At 38.0% G+C, this 12,946-nt stretch overlaps 1 protein-coding gene across 4 annotated transcripts in view; it reads right to left on the bottom strand.

Annotated features, from left to right (window-relative positions):
* Nucleotides 1–12,946, bottom strand: part of LOC146485051 (voltage-dependent calcium channel type A subunit alpha-1-like) — a 64,074-nt gene that overhangs the window by 36,107 nt on the left and 15,021 nt on the right. For all 4 annotated transcript variants that reach the window (XM_085104010.1, XM_085104011.1, XM_085104012.1 and 1 more), the window contains 8 exons: nucleotides 7,766–7,881; nucleotides 6,135–6,287; nucleotides 5,669–5,880; nucleotides 4,292–4,404; nucleotides 3,309–3,424; nucleotides 2,220–2,267; nucleotides 1,729–1,837; nucleotides 629–801 (listed from right to left, as the gene is read on the bottom strand). In XM_085104010.1, coding sequence (XP_084960136.1) covers nucleotides 629–801; nucleotides 1,729–1,837; nucleotides 2,220–2,267; nucleotides 3,309–3,424; nucleotides 4,292–4,404; nucleotides 5,669–5,880; nucleotides 6,135–6,287; nucleotides 7,766–7,881 — 1,040 coding nt within the window. The remainder of the gene's footprint in view (nucleotides 1–628; nucleotides 802–1,728; nucleotides 1,838–2,219; nucleotides 2,268–3,308; nucleotides 3,425–4,291; nucleotides 4,405–5,668; nucleotides 5,881–6,134; nucleotides 6,288–7,765; nucleotides 7,882–12,946) is intronic.

The following is a 12,946-nucleotide window of genomic DNA, read 5'->3' on the forward strand; positions in this document are numbered from 1 at the left end:
GTTTAAACGTGCTTGCAGAAAGCCTGGTCACCATAAGTCGTTACTTTCCAAAAGTCATTTGTCATTCCGTTTGGACGCCGCTTTCGCAATTTGCTAACAACCGTATAATTTTATCACTGCTTTTGGGAGGTCATGTCTTTTGAAACTTTATTATGTCTATTTAACAATTAGATTATGAGCTCGAGATTTCTATCGCGTGATAGCTGATGAGGGCGCAGCCCGAATCAGCTATCACGCGATAGAAATCGAGAGTGAATAATCTAATTGTTTTAGTATAAATCTACCAGTCGGTCAAAACTAAACAAGTAAATTATCTATTTCCCCATCGCAGACACTTCGAAAACGCGACAAAAGCGGCCGCCATTTTGTTGTAAACCGGTACTCACTATCTATCACAGAATCGATAGCGAATATCGTAGCCAATCAGAGAACGGCATTCGCGATAGAACACTAGTCAACGACCCAGCTCGCCTCGAGTCAGGCTCGCTCTAGCTCAGTCCTCAGCTATTAGCCCTTAGCTAGAGTATCTGAAAGCCGTGCGGAAGATCATTTAAAGTATCCATGCGCGTTACATACTGAACACAGTTGATTCACTAGGATTGAAAAGTTCTTATTAGTATGGACTAACCTTGAAACTTTTCTAGCCATTTCGGTTGGCCATAATGTTCAACTGACATCAGAACAGTGTTCAGAAAAACACAGACTATAACGGACCAATAGAAAACTTGACATTTAACCATTTGACGAACATGGATGCGGAAGATCTTCTCTTTTTTCTTGAGCTTTCGCATTACGCTTGAGCTGTAAAGAAAACCCAAAATGGATTGATAGAAATGAGGCGACCTGCACAGTTTGCAATGTCTTACATGGTTGGTCGAGAGAACAAAAGAACGAACAACAGAACAATGCTCCCTGCCCTAAAAAACAATGCAGCTGCAGTTTATAACGGTCCAGTGAATTTACAGCTTTCGCAAGGTCTACTGATAAAAATAGCTTCGTTAAAACAAATATTTTGGAGTCAAATTGACAGAGATATGAGATACAGCTTTATTTTTGTTCAAAAAGTGTCTCAAATAATGTCATAAGTCAACACATATTCCCATTTAAGCTGAAAGTAGAAATGTTTTCAGGGTGATCATGTCTTGATAGGTATTTGTTTGGAGAATTTTCTATCGCAGTTAATTTTGAATTTTGACTTGATTCAACTCCAAAACTGATCCAATATGGTGGATCCAAGATGGTGGATTTCGAAAATCGTTCGTAATTTAACGCTATATGATGCTAAAATTGACAACGTGTACCTTTGAATTAAAGGTTTATTAATATCATTTTGGCCTACGTTAAGGTGTCTTTACACGAAGCAGTGAAGTGCAATCGCTATCAAACAAAGTTTATTCACTTAAAGTAGGCAGTTTTCAGTTGAGTGTCGAAAGCAATTCGTGTTTGCTTTGATATTGCTCTACTATGCTCTGATTGGTTTACAAAACTCGCGCGACTTTCCCAATCAATGTCATCAATGGGAAACAAAATTAAAACCAATCGTGACTTACTGGCACGCGTTTTCACCGTTTGACGCCGGTTACATGTATTTTGCTTGGAGTTCTGATTGGTTTATTGTACTGTTTACGTCTTCTCTGATTGGTCAAAGTAATAAGGTCGATTTTTCTTGCACGACACTCAATTGAAAAGCAGTCTAATAAGCGAGTAAATACTGCTCCTGTAATATACCTTTCTGACTTATTTCTAAGAGTTTTAAAATGTTCTCCATGTTCCTCTATCAGATGCATTATTGAGTCAGATAGGCTGTAGCGTTTCTTCAATGGATCACGTGGACCACCTTTAAAAAAAAAAAAACCAGTGATCATCATCCTAGTTTTTCTCAGAATGTCAGTAACGCATAACACCGGTAAAATAGGAAGAATAAAAGAAAACTTGACATTATATGTATATCAACAACGAGTGCGATGGTTTTATCAGAGGTTCCAAACACTGAGAATTTCATGTTGTGTATAGGAAAACAGCAAACGTTGGGCACTTTAAACGACTTCCGAACAACTGGAACTGTTTATCCCTCAATGATTTACTGATTTTCATAGCAAAGAAATGCCGTTGATGCAATTGTTTCTCATCAAGGTGGAAAATCCTTTCCTCCAAATCAGCAAATATTAGTCAGATGGGGAATACATCCAACAGCAAGTTTTAGTTAGAACACGCCATACCTTCACCGACTCCATGCCTCTCTCTCTCCTCCCTTAATAAGATGTCCTCTGAAAATAAAAAAAGAAGCAATATCAGGAACTGTCCAAAATATTTGTCAAAGTATTCTTTAAAGCGTATCACCAGATCATCAACATGTAACTTTTAGGGATTCCTCTCAAAACTATGTACGAGATGCGCCACCCCCAGTCAAGTAAGTCCCTTCCCACTGCGGTCAGTTTAATACATAAAAATCAACTAAGGGTTGTGTTGTTTTCATCGAGACAAGTTTGAATTAAGTTGAAGTTATCGATACTCAGCTTGTTGAGGATGCAAATATTGTTGTCATTATTCAAAAGGAGGCGTTACGTCGCCTTTTCACGGGAAGTTACGGCTGTTAGACTACCTTGCGAGACCAATGAATGGGCCTATTGACTGACACAAGCCTGTCAGTCTAACGACTTTGATACCACAAACACGCTCAATTCGATGATGATGATGATGATGATGATGATGATGATGATGATGATGATGATAATAATAATAATAATAATAACAAGAAGAAGAAGAAGACGAAGAAGAAGAAGAAGAAGAAGAAGAAGAAGAAGAAGAAGAAGAAGAAGAAGAAGAAGAAGAAGAAGAAGAAGAAGAAGAAGGATGTAGAAGGCTACCATCTCGAGTTCTCTCAACATAGTGAGAATTTCCAAAGCTACCGTCACTTGACTTTCTCTGAGGGAATAGCATAGGAGCTCAGTATAGTTCTAGTATCAGAGAGCTTTAGATTGTCTATTAGATTTTATCTTTTATCGCCAATTTTTTTTTAACTCAGCAGTTTTCTTTTTATTGTTCCTTCAGATCGCACCGGTTACGCTGCGCGCCCTATGTGGTTCTATTTTAGTATCCATACGTTTATCAACTACACATAATAATAATAATAACAATAATAACAATAATAATGATGATGATGATGATGATGATGATGATAATAATTCTAAAACGAATGTTCCGTTTACAAACCGTCCCAGATAAAACACAATGAAGAGTCTCTCATTACGACAGAATGAGATACACATGGCCTTCCGGTCACATGATAATTAATGAATGATTCTTACCCGCTCTTCCTATCCAGTTGGAATAGGCAGTCACTTGTCTTTCTATCTTCTCTCGACTACGAAACTTGAAAAATGTTCGTCGATTTTCAGCTCGCTCTCTCTCTTTCGCAAACTCACTGGAAATATAGATAAGTAAATAAATAAATGAATGATTGAATGAAAGAATGAAAGAAAGAATGAATACATTCAGGATTGCGGAATGTGTCGCTTGCGAGAGAGCATTTTCCAAACATTTTTGGGAAGAGTTGTGGTACAACTGATGTTTATAAGGTAAAACGAGAATTATTTGAGAAAACGTCGAAGTGAAACCTTTTTGCAAGTAAATGGAAGAAAGTAAGTTATATTTATTTGATTTACTTAGCTGTCGAGATTGTGGCGAGAAAACTCCACTAGGTGGGCCCTCTCGCAGGCTAGGATTAAAATGAATAGGATACTAATATCCTTAAAGCAGAATTGGTCCCATGCCAACCATTTCTCCGAGTAATTATATCTAAGCCACAACAGTCTGTTTCTATTGAGAAATATTGAATGATGCTTTAATGCTCTTAAAACAATGTTGTTCGAGGGCTTGGATCTCAGTTTAAAGACCATCAAATTTCCAAGGGGCAACAAGCAGTTCCAAGACATAAACACGTTATATTACTGAATGGATTTTTCAACAATAAGTATCCTTCCAAGAAAAGCCACTGACACTGACATTTTGACAGTTGAGATATAAAAAAAACGAATAATGTAAAGGACTTCAATCACAATGAAAGTAAGCTGTTTGTTATTGAGTTGGAAAAATAAATGCGAGGCGGACGGGTACTATTCATCCGGACATTTTCGACCTGATGGACCCTATAAATCGCTATGTGTTACGTCACGTACCCAATATTAGCCAATTGGACTAGGAGGAGAAAATTTGGTGGTGAACAATAATTTGTAACTGTCCCATAAAAGAGCGCTATCCATGATAATGCATGTAGCTTGGTAAGACTTACCCGCTTAAAACACCAAGTACGAGATTGAGCATAAAGAACGAGCCAATGATAATTAACGATATGTACACGATAGATGTAACCACACGGATGTGATAATCCCGAGCATCGTAACTCTGCACAGAGAGAAATTGACGGTTAGTTTAAATTGGAATCGGCTTTAGAGTGTATAGCGCTATTTATATCATGTCGACAGGTTACATGACGCTGAAGCGCTAAAATATACAACAAAACAAAAAACGATACAGTGTAACACAACACAACACGATACGATACAATACAATGCAATGTAATGCATGTATTACAACGCAATGCAATGCAACGCAATGCACGACGATGCAATGCAATGCAATACAACTGAATGCAAAGGGATACAATACAGTGCAATGCAATACAATACAATGCAATTCAATGCAATGCATTGTAATGCAATATATTACAGTGCAATACAAACCATAACAATCTATGCAGTGAATACAGTGCACTCCAGTGCAATAGAAACAACAACAACAACAACACAAAGAAACACAAAAAAAGACAAACTAAACAACCACCACTCACAGAAAAACATAAACAAACAAAAAATCCCCGAAATTTTAATTTTGAAAACTTATAGCTAGAAACATAGCTGATTCTTCCTTGGTCGTCTTTTTCGGGAGAGGTGCGTAGGACTCATGTCCGGACAAACGACTGAGGATGAGTCAGTAAATAAAGCAGCCTTCGCTTATTAGTTATTACAGCATAACAATTAACAATTAGATTATGAGCTCGAGATTGCTATCGCGTGATAGTTGATGAGGGCGAAGCCCGAATCAACTATCACGCGTAGAAATCGAGAGCGAATAATCTAATTGTTTTAGTGTAAATCTACGAGTCGTTCAAAACTAAACAAGTAAATTATCTATTTCCTCATCGCAGACACTTCGAAAACGCGAAGAAGCGGGCGCCATTTTGTTGAAAATTGCTACTCACTATCTATCACAGAATAGATAGCGAGTAGCGTAGCCAGTCAGAGAACGGCATTCGTGATAGAACACTAGTAGATTTATACTAATAAGCAATAGAAGAGGGCTAATACCTTTTTAAACTATGTCAATATTTATTTTATATTGGCAAATGAAAGGCTCGTTAAAAGTAGCACACGTTTTGATCTCGCTCTGTGCGATATATAGCTATGTCCAGAAATGCACGCTAGTGAGATGCATGAACTGTATGATAAACATTACATAACAAAGTGTCCCCTACCCTAAATTCCTACTAAAACATGAATAATTCTGTCATACATGAAGTCATATGAAATGACAAAAACGTCCTTCCTATACAAAGTACCCAAATTCAGGGTTAGGTGCATTTCTGAACATAAGTGATGTATTTACTTACATGATACATAATGTCGGTCCATCCTTCCATTGTAATGCATTGAAATACTGTTAACATCGCCAGAAAAATATTATCAAACGTGGTGATGCCCTTATTTGGTCCACGCCAAACCGAGGAGTTGCTAGCACAGTTGAGGCCTGGGTCACAGGGTCGACCTCCCACACCCGGCTCGCTGCAGACTCGTGGGTTTATAAACTTAGGGTCTAATTTACCTGAAATACAAAACAAAAAAAAAAGTAGTCGCAAGCTTTAACGTGAATTATTGTCTTTAGTTTCATAGCATTCTTTAACGTTTTGAATACGTGATTTATATACTTTGGCATCAAAATTGTCCTCCATGGCATTCAAAACACAATTATTAAGTTACAGTGGTTTCAGGTAGAACAGAACAAGAATTTCACTCGAAACTAGAATGTACTGCAGTGCTTAAAGAAATAAAAGAAAAAAAGAGGTTTTTTGTTCTTACCCGTTGTTGAATTATAACATGTGCTGTGAAATTTTCCTCGAAGTAGTTCTAATCCTATTATGGCGTAGATTACAATGACAAATAAAATTAAAAACAAAATTTGAAGAAGAGGGATCATGGCCCTCGCTATTGACTTCATGACAACTTGAAGACCTGGAAGAAAAATAGGTACGCGATGAGTACATTGATTAACTCACAATACTCAGGGATGTGGTGGAGCCCGGAGCCACTCCCTCGTACAAGATATATACGTATGTGCAGCCCGAATGGGCATGGTTTTTGAACTGTTTTTGTCTGAAACTAGGTATCAATGAATGTGAAGCCCAGGGGTTCAGTACTCGAAACGGCCGATAATTTCCCGAGCCTAAAAATCTTTTTTCGGATACAATATGCTGATAAAAGGCCCAGTTGTTATTTATCAGTTAGCAAAAAATTTCATATCTTTCCAACCTTATGAAAGCTAAGATTTTACTAATGATTACCACCAATCAATAGAAAAGGGAATTAAAAAATGTTTTTCAGGTTGTCTATACTTTCGAGAAACGGCGCCGCGTCTGGAAACGAGGATCCGTTTAGGTGTCAGATCTGAACGTTTTGAGAAAGAATCATATATTTGGGTGTGAATTTCAAGAGGTCGGCTGCATACCCCCAACAAAAACTGTGAGGAGGAGAATCCCCTCACCCCTCCCAGGAGGTAGAGTTTATATGTAAAGCCCACTGTGCTAAAAGTGGCACATGCAGTAAGTGCAAGCACAAACATCTTTAAAACCCTCAGAAACGGCACACAGTCATTAAAAAACTAAGTGTTTTGAGCCATGTTAACTTCTGCTTATGTCAGCAGTGAAAGCCAAGCCGGATAGAGATGTGGGCCCGGTCTAATAAAGCATATTAAAATTTGTGGGAGTGTCTGCGGTGGTAACCAGTCTTCCGAAGGACTATCGTGCCCTCTCTTTGTGTCCCCTATCCTCCGTAGCCCACCACCAGCTGAGTGACCTAATATGGCGCTCGAGACACTTCCGAACGCAGAGAATGCTTGCAGAAAACTCCCATTTTTCTTAAGACGTTCTATGTAACCGGGCCGTGCTCTATATATCTGTTTCTGCGAGTAGAATTGTTACCTTGCAAGTCTACTACACAAAGCGTAACTCGCACAAATGTTTTGTCACCCGGCCCATTGTTTCGTTTTGTTCTATAATTCTTGTTGTCTCTGTTTTCCTTTCTTTCTGTTCTTCATTTGTTGCAATAATGTTATGATTGTTTTACTTTCATTACACTGTAAAAAGCACTAAGCACTAAATGGTATATATTTTCATTATAAATATCATTCTTACTAACCATTTTGTACTTGCACCAGTGATTTTTATCCACGTTTTTTGTAATTTTTTAATATTTTTAAAACGTCCAGTTAGGGGACCTTTTATAGGGATAACCTCGCGTTCCTCCTTTTCAAATATGTATCGTGTATCTCGTGTATCATGTTTATGAGCATATATGTATTTGAATAAAGTATTATTATCATTATTATTATTATTATTATTATTATTATTATTATTATTATTATTATTAACTGCATTCACTATGATTGTAACTGTATTCAATAAAGGGAACAAGGGGAAAAGGTAAAAACTCACTTGGTATCCCAGAAACTATTTTAAGTGGTCGTAAGACCCGCACAGCCCGCAGCACTTTGAGTGACTCGGATTCCTTGATGCTGTTGCTCTCAATACCAGAAATCATGCTAACCAACCTAAAATTTAATACATTGTGTTAATTTCGCCCGTTTAGAGAAGTAAACTGAATATGGCATAAAGAAAAAGTAAAAATTAATTTCATTGGTTGCCACTAGAAATACAAACTCAGCCTACCGATTATGTGAACTGAACTTTAAAACTGGAGACAAAATTTGTCGGTCCAAAGTAATTCCTTTAAGGGAGTATTTCAACTCGTTATTTTTTTTTACCATATTTGGACTCATAAATTGCCATGCTTATGTCATAACTGATAAACTATAATACAGAGGACGTCATTATTCTTACGCAATAAGCAGGCGATGAGGCCAAACGGGTATTAAATTAACCCTTGGTATTAAGTTGCCAAGTATATGTAAGTACTCTTGCGTCCTCAATGCATGATGACGCTGAGCGGGATGTAATTGCTATGGTTACATGAGTATTTAAATAACATAATGACGTTAGATGGGTAATAATTGCCATGGTTACATTAGTACTCTTACGACATTAGCACACGGTTACCTTAGATTGGGTTTAAATTGGTACGTTTACAAGTTTGTGATAGGCCAGTTTTGTAGTAGGTTAATCTGGGCGAGAACATTCTTCGAAAAGCTTATGCCGTTATTTAAACACTGAGTATTCCCATTTTCCTCAACTCAAACTGTCTGTTTTTTTTTTCAAGTTTGGGACCGATAAAAGAAAACACGTTTAAAAATGTTTAATCTTTTCAAAAAGAGATTTGGTCGCAAAGAAAGCAAGTGTTGGCGCCGGGGTATGTTCACCATTCCTTGTCCTGACGAAGTGATTATGACCCCGGAAATTTCCAGTGGATTGGGCCGAAGGGTTGCTTGCCCCAACACCGACCAATGCGTGGTCGTCGTGAGGAAAAACAAATCTGCCATGGCTGATGCCGCCGATGAACATGAAGATATCGCATCGAATAAAGAAACTCACAGTAAGCAAGCTGTGGAACAGGGGGATCGACAATGGGGCAGACAGAAGGTGACTCTAGAAGAACTCAAAAGAACTTCGCCACCCGGATACAAACGGTTCGAAGCTGCTATTGGACCCCAAGACCTGGACGAAGAAACTGCGTTGATGTTGTGGGAGGACATTTTCAAACCTTTATGCAGTTTTGAATTGTTGAAAATTGGCATCAAAAACAAAGAAGTTTAGTTTACCTTTTTGGTGTAAAAACCGTCAAATTTTGTTATGAAAGGATAATCAGTGTAAACCGCCGATCGTGTTTAGAGATCTACGCGGTGTTTTACGTTATGCTATAGAAAAAGAATTACATTTTTTTAAGGTGTCATGAATTTTGTATGTATATAGTCAGCGGGTACAGAAGTACAATTATTATTATTTTTGTTTCATGTTCATAATTTAAAAATCGAGAAAGGTTTTACTGTCAATAAACAAAGGAGCAGAAAGCTTAGCGCATCCTAGTTGTTTTGGACTTGTGTCAAAAACAGACGATGACGTAACAGAGGTATTAAGTTGTCATGGTTTTCTTAATATGCATTTGCGTCAAATCCACGTTATTATTTATGAGTATCTGTGCAAACAAGTTTTGCTGGTGTTGCGGTTCACTCCTGGGCATACGATGACATGAGATTATTAACGCGTTGCCAAGGTTACGTTGGAGTTCAATCACAGGGAGCATTCCCTTGGGACTATTCCGTTCATTCCTTTGCTGGTTTGGGAATGAGTAAATAGGCTGAACAAGGTTTTCCAAAAGAACACGTTCTGAAAACGGATGGTGACTAGAAAACCAGTCCAGAGATCACTTTCGCTACCCCATGCTGTTTTTACAAAGAAGTATGACATTTCTACATTTGAATCTGAGGGTCAGTCCTCACGGTCCGTGAGGAATACACGTAACAGACGGTTATTATGCTCTTTTCGGACCTATTTTGTTTTCGGCATGAACAGAAAAGTATTCCGTTCATTCTGATGTCAGGTGAGGAATGAACCGAATACTTTAAATTTCTGTTCATGCCGAAAACAGAACAGGTCCGAACAGACCATAATAAGCGTCTGTTACGGGTATTCCTCACGGACCGTGAGGACTGATCCTCAGATTCAAATTCCCCCCCCCCCCACGTGATATTAGGCTGATTTAGCAACAGAACGGGAACGTCAGTTGACAACGGTGCGCGCATCAAGAATGCCCATATATAGTCGAAATAAACTCGCGTCCAGACTATTCCGCGCGCTCTCGCGTCCTCAAATGACGTTCCCATTCTGTTGCTAAATCAGCCTAATAACTTCCCCGCCCCCCTTAAACACGGTTTTAAGCTGTTTCAGGCTGCTCACTTAGTATTTCAAGCTGTTTTCGGGTGTTTTTGAAGTTAAATGTCTAGGCCTATTCACTATGAAAACGATTAATGCTTCTTTCTCCCTACGAGAACACGGCTCACCGGAAAAATATACCTCTAAAAAGTCATTTTAATGACTACACGCCTACGGCGTATATTCGAAATTTTGCCATAATTTGGAAACAATTAACTTAAAGTAAAAGATCAGAAGTGCTGTGGCCGCGTTTTGATTGGATCATATTTTAGCCGGGTGTCCACGTATAGACAAACGCGGCAAGGAGTCTTCGATAGCTTTTTCATGCAGGTCATAAAACAACCCTAGGAGCTTATTTTCACGCAATAAATTATGTATTTGTCATTATATGTTTTATAAGCAAAAGGTTTGGTAACACATAAGCAAATACAAATCTAATATAATCATTTTGAACTTGAAAATGGTGTCTCGACGACTCCGAAACGTCGTTCGATTTCATTGTTGATTTTTACTTCCTTATGCATTGTACTTTTTTGCTTGAAAACTTAATGATTTCGTCTGCAGTGCAAAAATGTTAACATATGGCCCACGATTTTTGTGGGATACATTATAACGCACATAAATTAAGCTTATGTCTGAATAGCATCGCGTGGGCGAAATAAAAGACATGTTAAATAAGATGTAATTATAGAAAATATCAAATTATCTGGATGAAGGAAAAACCAAGTTTATCACAGGAAGTTCTTATTTAGAGCCGCAAGCACTGAGTATTATCACGTGATGTTCACCTGATGTTCTCCATACGAAACACTACTAGAAACTATTCGATCACGTGTCTTATTGTGTAAAGTCTCTCTTTATAGCAACGGATGTCAATATGTCATAGAAAAACAGGTAAAACGAAGTTTTTTCCCAAAATAAAAGTCAAAGCGACAAATTTCTGTCGGAAGGTGAAGCTTCCGATGAGTCGAAGAGGAAGAACAAACAAAGAAGTCTAAATCTTAATATCAGTATGTACACAAAACATTAAAGCATTAAAGTGTAAGGAAAAAACGGATGGAAGAAACAACAAATTAAATTGTGTCTATGTAAGATGTTTTTTACTTAACAGGCAGGTTGCTCATTAATTATGTGGCTTTATTGGGAAAAACAAAGCTCCTATAGACTGTCAACGGCCAACTCGGTCGCGGCTGTCGAAATTGGGGTTTTCAGGCTTTACTCACGTTGAAAATCATCTTCTTTATCCACGGCGCATGCACGATTCAACAGCTGTACATTTGTTCCTTTTTTGGGACTATTTATTCCACTTCGACCAGGCCGAAACATTAATTTTGCCATTTTTTTGTTTGCCTCGGTTTTTCAATAAACGTTTGAAAACTTTCAAGGAAACGAAAGTTCACTGAAACGAAATCGAAATCGTTTTAAACTTGCGAGGCCTTTGAAATCCTGATCAAATCGGATTTCTGGATTATTCGTCAACAAACTATTGACGTCAACGTCCTTGTCGCCTGAGCATATTAAGTTAGTCAAAGAAGGCTATGGAAGTCATAAGGCAAATATAGCTTCGTCTTAGATGAGCTGGGTTGTAGCCATGGTGACCAGCTTTCAAAGTGCGTCATTGCCGGAAAAAAACTGTACCGGCAATATCACAAACAAACACATATGCCCATGACTGTACTTAATAAAATACGCTTGACCGATGAAGGTAAACTGAAAATCATGGTTCTAAACTGTTTTGCGATTAAAACTGAGCAAATCATCATTGGAATCATACATAACCAGTAAAAAAGAGGCCAAAAGAAAACGAACTTTCTGAAGCATGTAATCGCACATTCAGTATTACTGCTTGTTATCACGAACATGTCAAAAGCCTTTCGACAGAATACGGCAGCTGTAACGATTGCTCTCACATTTAAAGGCTATTTATATCTACTCACACTTCCTTAGTTTGGATTTAAGCGCGCTCTAGCAATTGCCTAATGGAACTGACGCCAATACATCCGCCTGTCACTAACATGGCATCAAAGTACCCAACTGGAATATTAAAGAAAAAATTCAAGTGCATTTTCTTTTCCAAGATTGTTTTTGGCATTTAAAAGGAATATTTGTGTGCGCTAACAAGTTTGATCAATTCGGATCCTTTGGCTAGACTTTTAAGATGCTTTTAATATTAGGGCCAGATCCCTTAGCCCCGAATTTGCGACTGGCTCCAGTTGTCTTTTCGAAAATCTGGTGAGTCCGAGTTGCCCCCCCCCCCCCCTAGGATTTTTTGTCCCGGGATTTCCCGTGTTACTAACGTTTAATGAGACAAAACACCAAAGAAAAAAACTAGTCTTTCGATTCTTAACAATTCAATTTGAATTGGTGAGATGATATTTACCTTCTGAACAGAAATTCAGTGATATGAACCGTTGGGTGCACCAGCAACAGAAGCTTGAAGCATCCGGAAAACAACATAAAATGTTTTAAATTTCAAGTTATTACGTATCGTGAAAGAAAACAACGCCAAAACAAAGTTTTCGCTCTAAACAACGATTGGTGAAGAGAAGAAAACATTCCACGATTAACTTTTGACGTACGTCATTGTAACACACAAACAAAAGAACGACTATGAGGAGTCAGTTGAAAGAGATAAAGTTCCGATGCGACTTTTATTCGACTGCAAATACCTAACTGTACATGTTCATCAATGAAATGGCTCAACCCAGGTCACGATATTCTACATCGTTACCATATAATGACAGCCTTCAATGGTTCAAACAGTTTAAATCAAATTGACAGCTTGACAAT

This window comes from Pavona decussata, unplaced genomic scaffold (genome assembly GCF_977016875.1).
Source record: "Pavona decussata unplaced genomic scaffold, jaPavDecu1.1 SCAFFOLD_28, whole genome shotgun sequence".
Taxonomy (NCBI): Eukaryota; Metazoa; Cnidaria; class Anthozoa; order Scleractinia; family Agariciidae; genus Pavona; species Pavona decussata.